Below are 20,585 nucleotides of genomic sequence, written 5' to 3' on the forward strand. Positions count from 1 at the left end.
AATAGACGTGGTCGGGGACAAAAAGAGGTCGAAAGCCGGGACAGGAGAGTAGATGTGGTCAGGATCAAAAACGGGTCAAAGCCGGGGGACAGACGGGAGCAAAAACAGGAGGTAGTCAGGGTCGAAAAAGGCTTGCCTAGTGTTAACTGAGGTTCGCGGACGGACTGACAACAGGGGACAGATAGGAGAGGGTATAAATAGGGACAGGGAGCCAATCAGAGTCGGAGGCAGAAAGGCTGAAGACATCTCATTTTATAGCAGCCTGTTGTCAGAAAAACATTGTGTCCTGTAGAAAGTTACATCTCAACTAAACAAAAAGCATGTGCAAGCAGCAAGATACGGCAACTTTATTCTCATGATCAAAGCCATCAACATAAAGGAAGCAATCATTTTATCATCCCTACACAAAACAGTCGGACATGTTGTTTTTGTAAAGTGTGACTCCAAAAACGTAACTCACCATGGAAATCTACGCTTGCTCTATTCCAACTCCTACCGTATCATGATGACTTGTGCTGATACGGTGATGATTTTAGGCTGGAAAGGGGTCTTTGGTTTTTGTAAAGCACAGTTTTTGCGCCTTTGAATATCAATGAGTGTCATATTTAGATAACTGTTTTGAAACGTGTCCATTGATTGGTGAGAAAAGGGGGCGTGGTTTCGTCAAAGCAAAAATTTTCAGCACGCTTAAAAGTCAATTCTATACAAGATGCAAATACTCTTTGCTTTCCGGTTCTATTCAGGGTTCATAACAGTGCTTGAAATCTTGAATTTCTTGAATTCTAAGGATGTATTTTCAAGAAATGAAAATTGCTTGAATTTTGGATGAAGTGATTGTAAATGCTTGAAAGTGATGCCATGTTTCACAACAAGTCTCCCTAAAAATGACACAGACACTGCTCTCTAGCTGCTTTGCTCCGCCATTGCGTTTCTTCTTCCTTCGTGATTAACGTCAGCTGACATTATTTTGTAACGTAAGAAGCGTCATCGCCCCCTACGGGTCGTGCCCAAGAGGCTAAGTGCATGCTATATGTAAACAGGGACACGATGAAATGTGTAGAAGGATTGCGTATCAATTATGGACATTCATGCAGAAAATGAAGGTAGCATTTTCCAGTTGTAAATTGTAACAGAAAGAACTTCCTGCAACTGAAAATGAAAGCTACGTATTACTCTCATTTAAACATCTGTGCGGGCTGAAATTTCTCTTACATATAGTTGCGATTCACACAAGATTGAAAATCGCATTAAATACATGATTCACGTAGGATTTGTTTTCTTAAAGGTACTGGAGAAATTGCAAAAGTGTCACGGTTGCCATGGCGCCCAATTGGCCCCGCCTGTGTGGCGCCAGCTGCGGCTCATTGACAGATTGGCTTTCTGTTTATTTAAGCTCAGTGCTCTCATTTTTCTTGTGTCCGCCAACAAACCTCTGCCTCGCAAGACTTGGGTTTTGACTCTGTCCTGTTTCCTGTTGGTATTTCCTGTCCGGTATTGTTCCTGTTTATTTTGTCCCGTTTCGTTCCCGTCTATTTTTGTCCTGTTTATTATTCTCTCCAGTTTTCGTTCCTGTCTAGTTTGTCCTGTTTAATTTCAATATCCTGTTTTTATATCAATCCTGTCTGTCCCGTCCTGTCCGGTATCGACGCCATCTGTACATTATCAACTCGGGCAATTGGTATCAACCTCGCCAGCCTCTGGCTTCCTATCATTCCACGCCAGACTGGCTGCCTAACGTGCATGACTCCCCATTTCCCATAAAATAAAAGCTTGCGTGAGAACGTCATGCGTTTGGGTCCTGACCCTGTTCTGGTTCATGACAAAAAGTGGCTTGGAAAGTCTTTAAAACATGCTATAATTTGGCTAGTTGAACGGTGTTCGAACCCTGTCTATTACCTTCCTAAAAAAAAAGAGATACAAAGTCGTTTTAATGATGTTTGCGCGAGGGACGTATGCCGGGGGGGGGGGACATATTTCAGCGTAACACCGGGTCGGAACTCGCCCACCTCTGTTCTAAGGAGATTTAAAAAAAAAAAAAAAAGCCTCCTGATAACTGCCATTATTGATGAAGTGAATTGCGTTCGGGGGGAGCAAAAAGGCGGGATTAAGTAGACTATTAAAGGCGCAGGATGTTGATTCGGAGTTCGAGTTCCCTCTCGCCGCAAAATCAGACGATCGATAAAACGCTTGCACATCCTACATCATGGCGTTCCGGCCGCAGGGGAGAAGATCATCCCGGGCAAATTCAGAAGGACGGATTTGGAAAAGAGTCCGTGATTTTCGTTTAGCAGAGAGTGTTGGGGGGGTGAAGGTTTTTATAACTCCTCTATTTTATTTGCGCAAAACGACAAACGGACGGGTCATCCATAAGTCTCTTTTCTCCTCTCCGGTTCATGAGACAGTGATCATTTCTGTTTATGAGGGCCATTGTTTATCGTTTATTTTTTTTTATTTTTTTTTTACATTTGCTAACCAAAACAGCAGCGCACAAAACAAATTGTAAAATGTCAAATTTGTATGTATTATTTTCTATTTTTATTTATTTATGTTTAAAAAATTTTGGACCTTGGGTTGGCCGTGGTCCAAAAAATTTTGTGTGTGTTTTTTTGCTATTTTTTTCCCTTTTATTTTCTTTGTTATTTTATGTGTTTGTCTTGCTGTCGGTCACCTTTCTTGAGGGATATGACCAAGGGAGATAGATAGATAGATAGATAGATATAGAATGTTTATTTTTTGATTATGTAGAATAAATTGAGGGGATTTTCACAACCGACGGAATCAGGACCCAAATGCGTAGCGTTAATCACAAGTTTATTGATAGAGGGAGAGAGGGAGGGCTGCTCTCGCTGGATACAGATTGGCTTTCTGTCTCTTTAAGCTCAGTGCTCTCCCTCACCCTTGGTCAGTATGTCAACGAACCTCTGCCCCGCAAGACGTGGGTTTTGACTCTGTCCTGTTTCCTGTCCAGTATTGTTCCCATTTCCAGTTTCATTCCCATCTATTTTTGTCCTGTTTATTATACTCTCCCGTTTTCATTCCGGTCTAGTTCGTCCTGTTTATTTTTGATATCCTGTTTTGATATCAATCCTGTCTGTCCCGTCCTGTGTGGTATCGACGCCATCTACCTAATTGGTAAAATGGCGGCGCCCTCTGTTGGCTGCGGCTGCATCGACTCGCTACAACGGGTCAGGTGTATCGACATTTCGTTCTGTGTACATTGTTACAAAGAATGACAATACAAAGGAAATTATTATTATTATCTGTCCGATATCTACTCAAGCAATTGGTATCGATCCCGTCGGCCTCTGGCTTCCCATCATTTCACGCCAGACTGCTGTCTAACGTGCATGACTCCCCGTTTCCTGTAAAAGAAAAGGCTTATGTGAGAAACGTCACGCGTTTGGGTCCTGATCCAGATCTGGTTCATGACTTGGATTTAAGTATACAGAAAGAAATGAATCCCAAAAAAAAACAAAAAAAATGTAATGGTCCAAGATTTGGACATTTCTTATCATCTTATCTACCAGTCGCAATAAAATCCTGAAATGTCAAAACAAAAACACACACAGAAAAAAAATTCCATAAATATTCTTGCATTTTCTTCATTAAAATCAGCCACTTTCTTTAGCATGTGACTTATTTGGGGGGATTTCGGAGCGGTAAAATGTTATTGCACTTCTTTTGATTGCATCATTCAGAAAAATTGCACATTTATTATAAGTTTGGCCGGTCTCTAAGCGCTTTTTGCGTTTTTCCTCTCGTTTACCCCGGAGCGCTATATCTACGGGGTTTCTAAAGACGATGGAAGGGAATCCGGTCGAAAGGACCAAGGGCAATTTTCCGTCTCGGTTAGCGGGGCCATGGTGTCGACTGTGGTTCTCTCTCCTTGTAGATGGTTCAGACGTCTCTGGGCCAAACAGTGATTCTCAGGCTAGCGTGGAGAGTTTACGGAAACATCTGAGGGCCGACGCTTTCACCCAGCAGCAACTGGAAGCGCTGGACCGGGTCTTCGAACGCCCCTCCTACCCGGACGGCTTCCCCGCCTCCGACCACGTCAAACCCGAACAGGTTGGTGACAATTTTCCTTTTCTTGAGAATGAGAAATGTTACCGTATTTTTCGGGCTATAAGTCTTGAGGGGTTTTTTCATACTTTGGCCTCATACGTCGTTAGGAATGAAATCTTAAAATGTATCGTTTACCAAATTGTTCGAATGAGTTATCTGACTCCATTAACCAAACATAACCTTCGTTCAACTAACAATGCATGCTGGTTTCTTTTTGTGAAAAGACAGACAAGAGACTGGCATTTCCACACGGATACAGATTTAATTTCTTAAATAAATTAACCAAGTGAATTCCATCGAATTAGCCGAATGAGACGAATTATTGTTCGTCGAGCCTTTTCTCTCGTTCTCCGATCTTCTCAAGTCCTTCCGGCCCACGCCTTTTTCCCAAGCTGGCATGTCGGCTCCTCCCATGGGTAGGCCAGGAAAAGCCTCCCCCTCCCCCCTCAAAAACATGGCGGCGCTCCATATCACCAGGCTAATTATAGCCGACTGAGATGGCCACCATGAGGATAAAGCGGCAGGAGGGAATGAGCTTGAAAACTCCCACTCCTTATTGATTTTGCCGTGAAAAACACATTCCTCGCTCGGCCTATAATTGAGAATAACAGTATGTCAACAGGAAATGAATCAAAAGCCTACCCCTTGTGCCTAGATTCGCCAGAGAGAAGAAGAAAATTCCTTCTGTGGGTTGTTGTTTTTTTTGTAACCTGATTATTTTCTTAAATGAGCTAAGTGATGCAATATGGCAGATTTTGACGGCGGTTTTTGTGCAGTGAGGCACAGTCAGATAATCTGAATAAATCCATCTAAATCATATTCATCATTTGATTTGAACAGTAGCATTGAAAAGAAAAATAAGCTTCTCATTAGTCCGTTTTTTTTTCCATAAAAGCATCAAGTGTGTCAGGACCGGAACGGAAACAGAACCCAATTGCGTTACGTTTCTCACAAGTTTTATGAAAGGAAAGAGGAAGGGATGCGCAGAAAGCAAGGAGGGAAAAACAGGTTGATAGCTGGGACAGGAGAACGAAATCGTGGTCGGGTCAGATATGGGTCGGAAACCGGGACGGGAGAGCATATGTGGTCAGGATCAAAAAACGGGTCGTAACCGGTGAAAAAATTACTGGATGGCTCTGTTAGCTTGCAAATCCTTTCACTTATTTGAGTATTTGGAGCCTGAGGTGCACACCAAATTAGAATCCATGGTCTCACTATCACTCTCTGCCCTGAGGCAAGAGAACTGCTTGCCTCATTCTGCTTTTGTTACATAGTAATTGTACGGTAATATTTATAATGTTTGAATTCAGAGATTTTAATCAAGAAAATCCCAAATTTGTGAAGATAAATATATCATATATATCATGATGACCGATGAGACACGCATGAGTTTGTTTGTCTTCGGTCTGATTTTTTTTTTTTTCAAAATAATTCTTAGTCATCATAAAATTTGCCATGGCGCCCAATTGGCCCCGTTCCTGTGGCGCCAGCTGCAGCTTGTTGACAGATTGGCTTCCCCACTCTTTAAACCCTTTACTGTCAATCCCCGGTTGTCGGTCCGTCTGCGAATCTCTGTTTTTACATGGCAAGCCTTTTTTTGTGCCCACATTAAACCCCACCCCCACATTTGCATACAGTAGACATCTATCTATCTATCTATCTAGACATCGATCTATCTATCTTGGTATCTATCTATCTAGACATCTATCTATCTATCTAGACATCTCTCTATCTAGACATCCATATCTATCTAGACATCTATCTATCCATGCCACCTATGGTATCCATCTATCTATATCTAGACATCTATCTATCTATATCGAAATGAAATGATCTGCATTTATATAGCGCTTTTCAAGTCAATGACTTATAAGGGGTATTAGGGGTTCAGTGTCTTACCCAAGGACACTTCGACATGTAACACGGACGAGCCGGGATTCGAACCGGGATCCCTTGATCCTACTGCCGCCCCCAAAATAAAGATATTTCCTTCCCCTATCATTTATCACTCCTCACTTTTCTAATATGGCTCCAATGACAGTAAAGACCATTCAATTCAATACAGCGACATCTAGTGGTCAAAGATCACACAGCGAGAAAGCCGATTTTGATCGCCTTTTTGGGTTTTGCAATCGCGCAAGACACCACATTGACAAAAAAACGAGAAATTGAGGGTATAAAGCCAGGATTACGAGGCGTCGATGATTAAAATCATTCAAAACTGCAGAAGAAGAAGAGAGCCATATGGCAGCGAAGCGCCCCCCGATGCTGCATCATAAAAACTGCGGTTTTACGACCGCCGATAACCTTTATTTACATTCTTTTTAGCGTCAAACACCGGGGATAATTCCTCCCTAAAACTACGATGCCGCGGTCCCTAATTGAGTTCATTTGAATTTCTCCGGGATCACGGCCAATTAGGCGGGCCATAAATCAGCGGGACGGGCCTCACCTCCAGAAGAAGGCCTAATTTGCAGCTGATTATAAAACTGATTTCTACGGGAAGATCAATAGCAAAACCCATTGGAAATGACTCCCCGTCGCAAAGAGCGGCGGGGCCACTATTAAAAGGCGTTCGGTGTGAACCCGGGGAGGGGCTTCCAAAAGGAAATCACTTTTCATTCAATGGCGTATTAATCAGGGCACTTTTGTGGGGGGCCCCTGCAAAACCTGGCCCTATTAGCCCAGTGTCTGGGCATTAAAAAGCCATTCTGGCGAGGCGGGCCCCCTCCCAGACTTCTGCTCGCCATGTGGCGCTCCTTTTTTGACGGGGGCCGCCTCCCGATCTGCATGAGAAAACCCCTGCCCGTCCGAGCCGAACGTCCGACCCGGCCTCGGCCGACCGTCGTAGGAGACAATTAGAGTTTATCGGGGACGGGAGCGGACGAGAGCGGGGTCACGGCCGCGGCCCCCCCTGCCCGAACCCCGTGGGACGGGGGCCCCGGCGGGGCCTCGGATAAAATGTGCTCCCGCTCCGGAAGTCTCGTCTCATTAAAAGGAGAGAAAAAGCGTGCTAACAGATGCTATGGGAGACAAATTCATTCTTTTTCATTCAAAAATCAAGGTTGCTTTCACTCGGGGGTGTCAAAGTCATTTGAACTCTGGGGGGGGGGGGCCACACCATAGAACATTCTGTCGGGGGGCCGGACGAGTCGATTCAAGAGAAAGAAAAAGAGAGATAAGAAATAATAGAAAGAGGGAGGGAAAAGGGGATAGGGTGGGACAAAGAGAGAGGGAGAGAGCGTGAGAAACAAAAGATAAAAAGTTGTGAGAGAGGGGGAAAGAAAGGGAGAGGAAGAAAGAAATCCAAAGAGAAACAGAAAGACAGAAGGAGAGAAAAGAGAAAAGAAAGTGCCAAGGGTTGCAAGAGAGAAAGAGAAAAGAGAGAAAAGGAAAAAAGGAAGTTAGAGCAAAAGAGGTTAAAAGACACAGAGAGAGAAAGAGAGAAAGAGCAACAAAGTGAGAGGAAAAAGAGAGACAGAGAATGAAAGGGACTGAGTGGGAGAAAATGGGTGGAAGAGAGAGAGAAAAAGGGAGAGATAGAGAGAGAAAGAAAGAAAGGGAGAGAGAGCAAAAGACAAAGAGCAACAAAAGAAGAGAAAAAGAGAGACACAGAGTGGGAGAAAAGGGGTGAGAGAGAGAGAGAGAGAATGAGTTAGAGGGAGTGTTAGTGGGAGAGTTTGAGGGAGAGAGAGAGAGTGTTAGAGGGGGAGAGGGAGAGTTAGAGAGAGAGAGAAAGAGAGAGAAATCCAAGTAGAGCTTCTTTGTTGGAGGCACCTGGCTTTGGCAACATCAAGTGGACCTATTTCAACCTGCAGCTTGTTTTTCTCTTGCGCTTCTCTGAGTGTTGTCCGGCGCGGGCCGCCCGTTTGACACCTATAAATGGACAATGAACCAAAATAGCATTTAGAAAAATCTAACGGATAAGTTCCATAAAAATACCAAAATGTAAATCTAGATCTATGGGTAAAAAGTATCGTTTGATTTTTGATCGGAAGGCGATGAAAGAAATCTTTCTCCCAGTCAATTTTAATTTGAGAATGTAGGATTATGCTATGCTACCACACCAAAGCCGAGCCCCCCATGTGATGGTCGCCAAGTCCTGTGACTCCGACATCTTCAGTTTTTTCCCCCCACTGTTTTCTTCTCTAGCCACTCCTGTTAGCCACTTGGCTGCAATATAAAATACAGAGAGAGAAGTGCTTTTACCTGAAACTCAATGCACTAAAGATATGGAGGTTACTACCAGGTGTGTGCCGCATTTCTCCCTGTCTCTAGAGTGTCTCTTCATGAAATTATAATAGACTCAAAAATCTAACGTAAATAGCTGGTGCCAACCCTGCCCCCACCCAAAAAACAGGCCAGGAAAAGTAGAGAAAGCTGTCCAGAGTTGCGCCCTCATCGGTGCCCCGACCAGCCAGGCGCCTAAGGGATCCATCTACCTATTATTTGTAGTAAAATGACATTTTCGGTCTCCTAATGACGTGACAACCCGCTGATACTCCTGGTTACAGTAGAGAAAGCTGTCCAGAGTTGCGCCCTCATCGGTGCCCCGACCACCCAGGCGCTTAAGGGTTTCCTCAACCTATAATTCGTAATAAAATTCCATTTTCCGTCTCCTAATGACGTGATTACGCGGCCTCAACTTGCACAATGCCCTCTCACAAACGTATATTTGGCCTGAGTGTCCTGTCCGGTTGCGTAACCGTTCCTTTGTGCGCCCCCGCAGGGTAATGAGTACTCGCTGCCCGGCCTCAACCCCGGCCTGGAGGAAGTCAAGCCCAGTTTGGCGTCCAACCCGGATCTGGGCCCCAGCGTCTCGCAAAGCTACCCTGTAGGTAAGATCAAACCACCGAATTCCCCCCCCCCGCTGTACGGAACAGTGTGAACATAAAAAACTCAAACCAACAAGTCCAGTGTGAAAGCTTTTTTAATGCTGTCTTTGCCCCCCCTCCCTGAATTCTGTGTTTTTCGCATATTAATAACTCACAAAGGTTTCAGGTCATCAATCCAAATTTTATATAGATACAAACAACCCAAGGAAATACAATATGCAGTTTTGAAATCTTGATTCCATTTATTATGCCACACAAAAATCAAAACGAAAGTGGCCCTATGTCAAAATGTAACTGAACCTAATAGTAGAGGAATTTTGGCCCATTCTTCCCTGCAAAACTACTTCAAATCGACTTTATTGGAGGGTTTTTAGCATCGACTGCCCGTTTCAATTGGATTTAAAGCCTGACTTCGTCTGAGTTGCTTAAGTACCTTCTTTTTTTTGTAGCCAATCAGAGGTGGTGCTGGTGTTTTAAATCATTGTGCTGCACGTGATCCAAGAGCGCTTGAGTTTGAGGGCACGGACATTCTACTTCAAGATCTTTAGGTAAACGCCAGAATTCGTGATTCCGTACACCACAGAACGTCGTCCTGAGGCAGCAAAGCATCCCCAGACCATGACACTGCCACCACCATGCTTTACAGTTAGCATCAAGTTCTTCTGCCATTTGAACGTCAGATGTAACGGGCTGCACACCTTCCAAAAATTTCCATTTTTGACTCGTATGTCCACAGAATGTTTCACTCAAATTTTGAGGATAATCAAGATGCTTATTGGCAAACATGATATTTAGCTTTGGCTGCCGTTTTTGGCCAGTTTCTTTCTTATAACCGAGAATTTTTTTGAGTTTTTTCATAACCTCTTGGATGATCCGTTGTCTCACTCCTTGAAGTTATCTTGGTTGCTTGACCATTCCTGGGAAGGTTTGCCACTTTTCTCGATTCTGTCCATGTTTGTGTAACGGCTTTGACGGTGGTTCTCAGGCTTGGAAATTGCTTTGCAACCTCGGATTTTTTTCAAATTTTTTTCGGAATTTCTTTGGATCGTGACGTGTCAATTGTGTTTTTGAGATTTCGTGGTCCTACTTTAGGTTGTCTAACAGATTCCATTGAAGCGATTTCTTGATTCAAGACGTTGGTGGACATTTTGAATGTGGCCTGTGGAATCGAACTCCGATTTTTTTGCAGATTTTTTTGTGACTCGATAAACGGAATCAACATTTCGAAACGGAATTTGGCACTTGCTCGGGTCGTCGCCGCGCGACCGTCTGAAACCTTCGGCAAAGAATACAGAATCGAGTAAACGGGGGTATCGTTTATCCCGGGGCGTTAGCGTCCGCGGTCCGAGCGCCGATTTGCTGAGCGAGCGGCCGGGAAATCGGAGCAGGGCGACGAGGTCTTTTGGGTGTCGCGAGATGGGATTCATCGAGGGGGTGCGCCACCGCCGCTCGACCGTCGGTCGGTCGCCTCCGTGATTTGTTCACTTTGTCACCGAGGAGGGAGGAAGGCTCGTGGACGGGGGGGGGGGCCATAGCGCTCCGGGAACACGAGTAATGCGGCTCGGTAAATACGCTCTGGCACCTCGACCGCCTCGCTCTAACACCGTGATCATTTACTTCGCCCTCCCGTGTCACCCCCGCGAACGGCGTCCTCCCCCACTCTCTCTTCCCCCACTCTCGCCTCCATCACGACCGCCTCCTTCCAATCTGGCCGCCCGACGCTTTCCCCGTCACAATTAATGATCGCCCGGCTAATTGAAATATCGTCCGCCGGTTGTGGAGGTTACTCCGAGTTTATGACGACTCTTTTGTGGAAATCTCACTTAAGAAGTAGGCGGTGCATGATTAGGATTTGCTCGGATTAGCAAAATGTTTCACTTAAATTTGGAGGATAATCAAGATGCTTATTGGCAAACATGATATGACTTTAATTAAAATATCGTCCGCTGGTTGTGGAGGTTACTCCGAGTTTATGACGACTCTTTTGTGGAAATCTCACTTAAGAAGTAGGCCATGGGTGTGAAACAGGCAGCCCGCGGGCCAGATCAGGCTCGCTAAGGGATTGAATCCGGCCCGCGAGACAACACTCAGAGAAGCGCAAGAGAAAAACAAGCTGCAGGTTGAAATAGGTCCACTTGATGTTGCCAAAGCCAGGTGCCTCCAACAAAGACACTGTACTTGTATTTATTTCTCTCCCTGTCTCTCTCTCTCTCTGTCTCTCTTTCTTTCTTTTCCACCCCTTTTATCCTACTCTCTCTGTCTCTTTCTCTCTCTCTCTTTAACTCATTTTGCTCTAACTTCCTTTTTTCCTTTTCTCTTTTCTCTTTCTCTCTTCCTACCCTTGGCGCTTTCTTTTGTCTTTTCTCTCCTTCCGTCTTTCTATTTCTCTTTGGATTTCTTTTTTCCTCTCACTTTCTTCCTTCCCCCATCTCTCTCTCTTTCTCTCTCGTTCTTTCTCTCTCTTTCTCTCTATCTCTTTCTCTTTTCCACCCCTTTTCTCCCACTCTCTGTCTCTTTCACTCTCTGTGTCTTTTAAACTTCATTTGCTCTAACTTCCTTTTTTCCTTTTCTCTTTCTCTCTTCCTACCCTTTGCGCTTTCTTTTCTCCTCCCGTCTTTCTATTTCTGTTTGGATTTCTTTCTTCCTCTCTCTTTCTTTTCCCCCTCTCTCACAACTTTTTATCTTTTGTTTCTCACGCTCTTTTCTTTCTTTGTCCCTCCCTCTTTCTCTGATTTCTTTATCTTTTTTTCTCTTGAATCTACTCGTCCGGCCCCAACAAAATGTTTGTTCTATCGTGTGGCCCCCGAGTTCAAATGACTTTGACACCCCTGAAATCGGCTGTACATAATTAGGATTAGCTCGGATTAGCAAATTAAGAAATACTCCTGAAATACCTCGCTCAAACTCCGAATAAGGACAGAAGACGTCGACGGGTTTTAAACGTGCAAGGAGAACAGGGGAGCCGCTCCAAATTTCAAATCCAAATCGGAGCTAAAATGCTCAATTTATAGTATAGTAGACACTCAAACTAAGGAGAGAAGATACAACATTGACATTGAAAGACTGTACAGGTTTGTTTTATTCTTATTCAAATTAAAGAAACAATATATAACGTAAAGAATGCATAATAGTTAAAAAAAAAAAAAGGAGAAAAAAAAAAACTAGCAGAATAAAGCAGAAAAAAATAATAAATAAAGTTATCCTGTAATTTACTTTTTGCACTCGAGGATGCTCCTTGGGCTACAAAGAATTCGAAAAAAAATTGTTTAACGTGACACTAAATGTGTCAGGACCAGAACGGAGACAGGACCCAGATGCGTAGCGTTTCTCACAAGTTTTAATGGAAGAAAGGAAGGGGTTGCACCCACCATCCGGTGGTGGCTGGCCACAGGAAGCAGGTCGCTCTGATACTCGGATTGTGCTCCAAACACGGAAGTGGAGAAGGGTGTCGGGGACGCAAAAAGCGGATCGGTAGCTGGGACAGGACAGCAAAAAACGTGGTCAGGATCGAAAAACGGGTCGTAAGCCAGGAAAAGAGAGCAGACGTAGTCGAGAACAAAAAAAGGTCATAAGTCAGGACGGGAGAGCAGACGTGGTCGGGATCAGAACGGGTCATAGCCAGAGATAAACAAGAGCAAAAACGGGTCAGGCGGGAGTCAGGGGTCGAAAAAGGTTTGCCTCGTATCAACAGAGGTTCGCAGACGGACTGACGACAGGAGAGTCGTAAGCCATGAAAGGAGAGTAGTAGACGTGGTCGGGGACAAAAAGAATTCGAAAGCCGGGACAAGAGAGAAGTGGTCAGGATCAAAAACAGGTCGTGGGACAGACGGGAGCCAAAAACCGGTGGGGGTCAGGGTCGAAAAAGGCTTGCTTAGTATACACTGAGGTTCGCAGACGGACTGACAACAGGGGACGGATGGGAGCGGTACAAGTACTGATCAGGAGCAAATCGGCAGTTGGCGCCAAAGGAGCGGGCACAGCTGAGTCACAGCAGTAATCCTGACAACACACTGTCCCTTTAAAGAGTCATCTCATCTCATGAGCTACACCGCTTATCCTCAGTAGGGTCGCGGGCCTTTAAAGAGTATTTTGCCAGCATTTGATACATTTGAGATATACGAAAACACCGCTCAATTTGTTCCGACGCGTTTAAGTGAAAAGCAAAAGTCATATTTAATCCTTTCCAAACGCGACATTGGCAAACCCAAATCCAGCTTTGAGGCTCTTAAATCAAAGCTCTTAAATCAAAGCTCTTAAATCAAATCAAGCCTATTGTTGACGATGGATTTCACAGGGTAGGGTTTGTTTGAAAGTCAAAAGAAATCTCCTTCCAAATGGGTTTAAAGAGGCTCGGCGGATCGGCCCATCGGAAACGATGCGTCTCTAAAGAGGAGGAAATTGAAGACTTTGCGTCGGCGCTCGGAACGTCTTCCCTCGCTCTGGTCATTGATCTCCTTGATGTTTACGCCCGCCTCATTTGCATCAACTATTAGGCTTGATTCATGAAATCTTTTGTGTCCTCCGTTTATCCTATTAGAGCGGGGGTGTCAAAAAAAAAGGCGGCCCGCGGGCCACGTCAGGCCCGCTAAGGGATTGAATCTGGCCCGCGAGGGAAGCACAAGAGAAAAACCAGCTGCAGGTTGAAATATGTCCACTTGATGTTGCCAAAGAACAAATGCTGTATTTCTTTCTCTCTCTCTCCTTTTCTTTCAATCTCTATCTCTTTCACTCTCTATCATCTTTTCTTTCTTTGTTTATTTTTGTCTTTCTCTCTTTCTCTTGCTCTCTCCTTCTCTCTTTCACCGCTCTTTCTCTCCTTTTCTTTCTATTTTTCTTTGATTTCTTTCTTTCTTCCCCCTCTCTCACTATTTCTCTCTCATTTTTCTCACGCTCTCTCTCTCTCTCCCTCTCTTTCTCTCTCTGTCTTTTTTTCTCTTTCTTTGTTCCTCTTTCTCTCTGTCTCTTGCTCTCCCCGTCTCTTGCTCTCCCCTTCTCTCTTTCACCCCTCTTTCTCTCTTTTTCTTTCCATTTTACTTTGATTTCTTTCTTTCTTTCTCGCCTCTCTCCCACTATTTATCTTTTTATCTCATTTGTTTCTCCCTCTCTCTTTCCCTCTTTTTTTCTCTTTCTCTCTCTCTCTACATCCCCCTGTTTCTCTCTCTATCATCTTTTCTCTTTGTTCCTCTGTCTCTTTCTCTCTTTCTCTTGCTCTCCCCTTCTCTCTTTCGCCCCTCTTTCTCTCCTTTTCTTTCTTTCTATTTTTCTTTGATTTCTTTCTTTCTCTCTGTCTTTGTTCCTCTCTCTATTTCTCTTTTTATCTCATTTATTTCTCACGCTCTCTCTCCCTCTCTCTTCTCTCTCTCTCACGCTCACTCTCTGTCATCTTTTCTCTTTCTTTGTTCCTCTTTCTCTCTTTCTTGTTTTCTTGCTCTCCCCTTCTCTCTTTCACCCCTCTTTCTCTCCTTTTCTTTCTTTCTCTTTTTCTTGCCCCTCTCTCACTATTTCTCTTTTTATCTCGTTTGTTTCTCACGCTCTCTCTGCCTCTCTTTCTCTCTTCTTCCACCCTCTCTCTTTTCTCTCCCTCTTTCTCTCATTTTTTTTCTCTCTTTCTTTCTTTCTAATTTACTAGTCCGGCCCCCAACAGAATGTTTGTTCTGTCGTGTGGCCCTCGAGTTCAAATGAGTATGACACCCCTGTATTAGAGGAAGGCTCGGCTAAGAAAGGATCGTTTGAGGGTCCGAAATCAGCCGGAAAATATACTACAAAACAATTATACATCATCTCATTTTTTTCTTAACTCTTGGTTACTTTGCCTGTTCGTTTCATTGACCAGACCGAGCATTCAGACTTTGAACAGCTGGAGAGTCAAGTCCCATTTCTTTGTTTGGCCCTTAATCGCAAGATGTTTCAAAGGACTGTGTCAAGAACCAAAACAGGATCAGGACCCAAACGCGTGATGTTCTCACACGAGGCTTTTATTTTCCGGGAAATGTGGAGTCATGCACGACCCTCACAATACAAACCTTTTATAACGCATTTGACATTTTTCGACTTGAGGCCGTAAACAAACGTAGGCAGTTCGAATCCAAAACCGGTCGGTGACAAAAGAAGGGTCGGGGGCATTGTGTGAGTCAGTGGAAAATTCCAAAAGGATGAGGAACTTTTTCATATCTCTATAGTTGCCAGAGGTTTTCTATCTTTGCTATACCAACTCAAGTACAACTCTGTGGGATAACATCAAATTTACATTTGTTGTGACGGGAGCTGGCCAAGTGGAGTAACAGGTGGATGCTGAGGGGGAAGATAGTAGTTTTGAATTCAAACTGATTTGAAACTTTATCTTGCCAGGATTGTCATGACTTCATTGCCTTGTATGGCAGACGCTGCTATTGGTGTGTGTGTGTGTGTGTGTGTGTGTGTGTGTGTGTGTGTGTGTGAATGGATAGAGTGTGAAGCTCATTGGAAAGCGCTTTGGGAGGTCTTCATTGACTTGAAAAGCGCTATATAAATGCAGTCCATTTATCATTTAGCATCTTGATTATCCTCAAAACGTTTGCAGGCTTACTCCCTATTGGTGTGTGAGTGTGTGAATGGGTAAGTGTGAAGCACATTGTAAAGCGTTTTGGGAGCTCTTCATTGACTTGAAAAGCGCTATATAAATGCAGTCCATTTACCACTTACCATTTAGCATCTTGATTATCCTCAAAACGTTTGGAGGCTGACTCCCTATTGGTGTGTGAGTGTGTTTGTGAATGGGTAAGTGTGAAGCACATTTTAAAGCGCTTTGGGAGCTCTTCATTGACTTGAAAAGCGCTATAGAAAAATGCAGTCCATTTAGCATCTTGATTATCCTCAAAACGTTTGGAGGCTGACTCCCTATTGGTGTGTGTGTGTGTGAATGGGTAAGTGTGAAGCATATTGTAAAGCGCTTTGGAAAGTCTTCATCGACTTGAAAAGCGCTATAGAAATGCAGACCATTTACATTGAAATTCAGAAGCGAGTCTTTTGGCCCCTTCCTCTCCGCATTAAATAGCCCTATGAAGCCCCGTCTAGGATAATTGCATATTGTCAGGTCATTTCTATTGACGGGAAACCTTCGGGTCGGAAGAATCCCGGCTCGGAATCGAAATGGGCTCCCTCGGTGGTGAGGGGCTTCACTGCGGCGGGTGCAGTCAATGGCGAGATGCTTTCGATACGGCCGATTGTCCACTTTTCAATGCGGGCTTCCTGAGCCGAGGTGGTTTTCTTCTTTCGGGGGGGAAGGGGGGTTTCTCCGTCGCGCCTACTGACGAAAAAGAGAGCGTTTGATTCCCTGCCCGGCTCGCTGATGGAGGCCTCTAAAGGCCTTTTCAAGCGCGTATCAATGAGAGTCACCGTGAGCGCTATACACCACTGGGAGAAAACACAAAAGCACCGTACGGAAAAAGAAAGGCTACGGGTAGAGATGAGTATCCATACTATCAATCGGAATTGGATTCAAAATGAAATTGAATCCTATAGCGAGAAATCATACGAAGCAACTTTTCCGCATTAAAAAGCAGAAGATTTTATCGCACGTTCTATTTTGACTTTCAGAATTCATGTACCGCTTATCCACAGTAGGGTCGCGGGGGTGCCGGAGCCCATCCCAGCTATCGTCAGGCAGTGGGCAGGAGATATGCCGAGACATTCCCACCTAGGGACATTTTGGAACGGTCAATTAACCTGACATGTATGATTTGGGGAGGGTGGGAGGAAAGGCACGGGGAGAATATGCAAACTCCACACTCTGAGGCTAAGGTGTCATGATTACCGATATGATTCACCTGTGCCCGCTCCTTTGGTCCCTCTGACTCTGATTGGCTCCCTGTCCCTATTTAAACCCACTCCTTTCCGTCACCTGTTGTCGGTCTGTCTGCGAACCTGTTTACTCTAGGCAAGCTTTTCGACCCTGTTTTTGCTCCTGTCTGTTTCACGGCCTTGACCCATTTTTTGATCTTGACCACGTCTACTCTCTCCTGGCTTTCGACTCGTTTCTGATCCCGACCACGTTTTTTGCTCTCCTGTCCCGGCAACTGACCCGTTTTTTTTTTTCCGCTTCCGACGCCGTTTACAAGTTTTATTGAAGGGAAGAGGAAGGGCATGGCCCACGATTCGGTGTTCGCTGAAGCAAGACGCTCTCGTACTCAGCTTGCGATCCAAACACGGAAGTGGATCTTCCGTAGCGAGCGATGACGGTGTCAGGGACGGAAAAAGAGGTCGATAGTCGGGACGGGAGAGTAAAAACGCGGTCGGGAACGGAAACGTAAGCCAGAACGGGGGAGTAGACGTGGTCGGGGACAAAAAGAGGTCGTGAGCCGGGACGGGAGGGCAGACCTGGTCGGGATCAAAACGGGTCGAAACCGGAGACAGACGGGAGCAAAAACGATACAGTTGGGAGTCAGGGTCGAAAAAGGCTTGCCTAGTATACGCTGAGGTTTGCAGAACATTCTAGATAAATTGAGTAAAAAGGAGAGAATACAACAAATAATATCGAAAAATGACGGGGGTTTTGAAAACTTAGTAGATACGTGTATTGTACGTAGTATTCATTGTCATTTCTTTCTTTCTTTGGTTTTAAACGCAGCTCACTTGTTTGTACGACATCAAATCGTTCCAACTCATTATTTTGAAAGCGGAATATTTCCAAATTTTGAAAAATGAACAAAAATGGGGTGTCATCCAACATGTTCGCATATCTATTTCACTTGCATTACTGCCACCTACAGGACTGGAGTGGAACATATGTAATCTAAAAATGGATGTTGCATTAACAATCAAATTAAAATAATTCGATTTTAAATTAAATATATGCGTCATTAATGAATCACATTATATATATGAAGATTTTTTTAAAAAATCTATATTTTTGTATTAAATCAATCATTTATGCGTATACTTTATTTATTATTTCGACAATTGATGAGTTAATTATCGTAAGTCACGATCCACAAATATAAGTTTTTTTTTTAAAGGGAAGACATTTGAAACCTTCCTTGATATTTCACAGTTTGTATCTAGCAGAGTGTTGTGAAATGAAAACTGCGATTAAACGTGTTTTCTGGCAATTCATCATAATTAATCACGGATCCAAAAAAATGGAGGGGAAAAAAAATCATATTTTCTCTGTTACTGTAACTCAGGGATGTCAAAGTCATTTGAACTCGGGGGCCACACGATAGAACAAATATTCTGTCGGGGGCCGGACGAGTAGATTCAAGAGAAAGAAAAAGAGATAAAGAAATGAGAGAAAGGGGAGGGAAAAGGAGAGAGGGCGGGACAAAGAAAGAAAGAGGGGGAGAGAGCGTGAGAAACAAAAAAAAAAAAGTTGTGAGAGAGGGGGAAAAGCAAGGGAGAGGAGTAAAGAAGTCCAAAGAGAAATAGAAAGACAGAAGAAGAGAAAAGAGAAAAGAAAGCGCAAAGGGTAGGAAGAGAGAAAGAGAAAAATGAGAAAAGGAAAAAAGGAAGTAAGAGCAAAAGAGGTTAAAAGACACAGAGAGAGAAAGAGACAAAGAGCAACAAAGGAAGAGAAAAAGAGAGACACAGGGAGTGAAAGAGACAGAGTGGGAGAAAACGGATGGAAAAGAGAGAGATAGAGAGAGAGAGAAATAAATACAAGTAGAGTGTCTATGTTGGAGGCACCTGGCTTTGGCAACATCAATTTGACATATTTCAACCTGCAGCTTTTTTATCTCTTGCGCTTCTTTGAGTGTTGTCTCCTGGGCCGGATTCAATCCTTTAGCGGGCCTGATCTGGCCCGCGGGCCGCCTGTTTGACACCCATGCTGTAACTCATAATGAATCCGATATGCATCTGTATGAAATGCTTAGTATTAAATATGAAATAAAATATCTAGATGAATCACATCTTTATCAGTTAAAATGTTTAAAAAATTAACAAACACAAAATTAAAAAATAGTTAACAATTTCTCAAAATTAACTCACAGTAAAAAATGTGATATTTTTGTGTGGGGGGGGGGGGTAAAAGTAGGTTTTCTGTATGACTGTAAGAAATTCTCATGAGTTTTCTCCAACGTGGGGCCCGTGGGACAGCTGAAGTGCCCTTGGACCTGTGCTGGGTCATTGTCATTTTCTAGGAAAAGGTTATTTCTGAATCTATTGAACCTTCCTTCCAATAATTCACCTGGAAATAAGATAATACTAACATGGTCGGTCGGTCGGTGGGATCCCTTTCGCACCGTTTCCTGTGATGTGTCTTGGGCAAGTGCAGCCTGGTGGCGCCCGTGCCTCTCCAGGCCATCCGCTCGAAGAAGGTTGGCGACGTACTTTTATTTGAGAGGAAGTCGAACAAAAGGAAGCTTTAGAGTGACTTTGAGACGCCGTTTTGGGATTTCAAGCAATTTGGCTAGCCGGTTATTCCCTCGTGGTGCATTAGGATGCCGGGATTCCCCCCTCCCCCGTCATTTTTTGGCGAAGATTTCAAAGACAGGGGTGGAAGATTTGCGGTTGTTGCGTGGAATAGGAAGGTGTCCCTGTCACGCTAGGCCGCGTCCAGCTCGCTAAAGAGGCAGCCGCTAATAGCCTAGCGTCGCTGCCAAATGAAGATAAAGTCATGCTACCGCGCACTCCTTTGACTCTGAACTTTCCGGGATTGTTTCGTCTTTGTGAGTCTTTTCGCTTGTTTCTTGTTGCCTTTGTCATGAACCGGAACAAGATCGGGACCCAAACGCGTGACGTTCTCACACGGGAAATGGGGAGTCGTGTATGTTAGGCAGCGGTCTGGTGCGGAACGACAGGAAGCCGGAGGCCGACGAGATCGATATCGATCGCCCGAGTAGATATCGGACGGATGGGGTCGATACCGGACAGGACGAGACAGACGGGATTGATATCAAAACAGGATATTGAAAATCAACAGGACCAACTAAACAAGAATGGAACAGACAAGTTTGATAACAAAGCAGGATATCGAAAATAAACTGGACCAATTAGACGGGAACGAAATTTGAAACTGATATTAAACAACGGGACGGACAGGATTGATATCAAAACAGGATATCGAAAATCAACAGGACCAACTAGACAGGGAACAAAACTGGAAACTGATATTAAATAACAAGACGGACAAGATTGCTATCAAAACAGGATATCGAAATTAAACAGGACAAACTAGAAGGGAACAAAACTGGAAACCGATATTAAACAACGGGACCGACAGGATTGATATCGAAACAGGATATCCAAAATCAACAGGACAAACTAAACAAGAATGAAACCGATATTAAACAACAGGACGGACAGGTTTGATGTCAAAACAGGATATCGAAATTAAACAGGACAAACCAAACGGGAATGAAACTGGAAACCGATATTAAACAACAGGACAGGCAGGATTGATATCAAAACAGGATATCGAAATTAAACAAGACAAACTAGACGGGAACGAAACTGGAAACCGATATTAAACAACGGGACGGACAGGATTGATATCGAAACCGGATATCGAAAATCAACAGGACCAACTAGACAGGGAACGAAACTGGAAACTGATATTAAACAGAACAAAATAAACGGGAACAATACCAGACAGGAAATGCCAACAGGAAAAAAGGACCGAGTCAGAACCCACGTCTTGCAGGGCAGAGGTTTGTTGACGGACTGACAAAGGAAGAGTGAGAGCACTGAGCTTAAAAAGACAGAAAGCCA

The 20,585-nt window shown here is 44.0% G+C and overlaps 1 protein-coding gene across 1 annotated transcript in view; it reads left to right on the top strand.

Annotated features, from left to right (window-relative positions):
- The window catches only part of LOC148347883 (paired box protein Pax-2a-like), a 69,281-nt gene that overhangs the window by 42,327 nt on the left and 6,369 nt on the right, over nucleotides 1-20,585 (top strand). The window contains exons 7-8 of the mRNA XM_088324286.1: nucleotides 3,893-4,068; nucleotides 8,795-8,903. Of these exons, the coding sequence (XP_088180412.1) occupies nucleotides 3,893-4,068; nucleotides 8,795-8,903 (285 nt within the window). The remainder of the gene's footprint in view (nucleotides 1-3,892; nucleotides 4,069-8,794; nucleotides 8,904-20,585) is intronic.

This window comes from Urocampus carinirostris, chromosome 19, assembly GCF_059441175.1.
Source record: "Urocampus carinirostris isolate Australia breed hairy pipefish chromosome 19, RoL_Ucar_1.0, whole genome shotgun sequence".
In the NCBI taxonomy this organism is placed as follows: Eukaryota; Metazoa; Chordata; class Actinopteri; order Syngnathiformes; family Syngnathidae; genus Urocampus; species Urocampus carinirostris.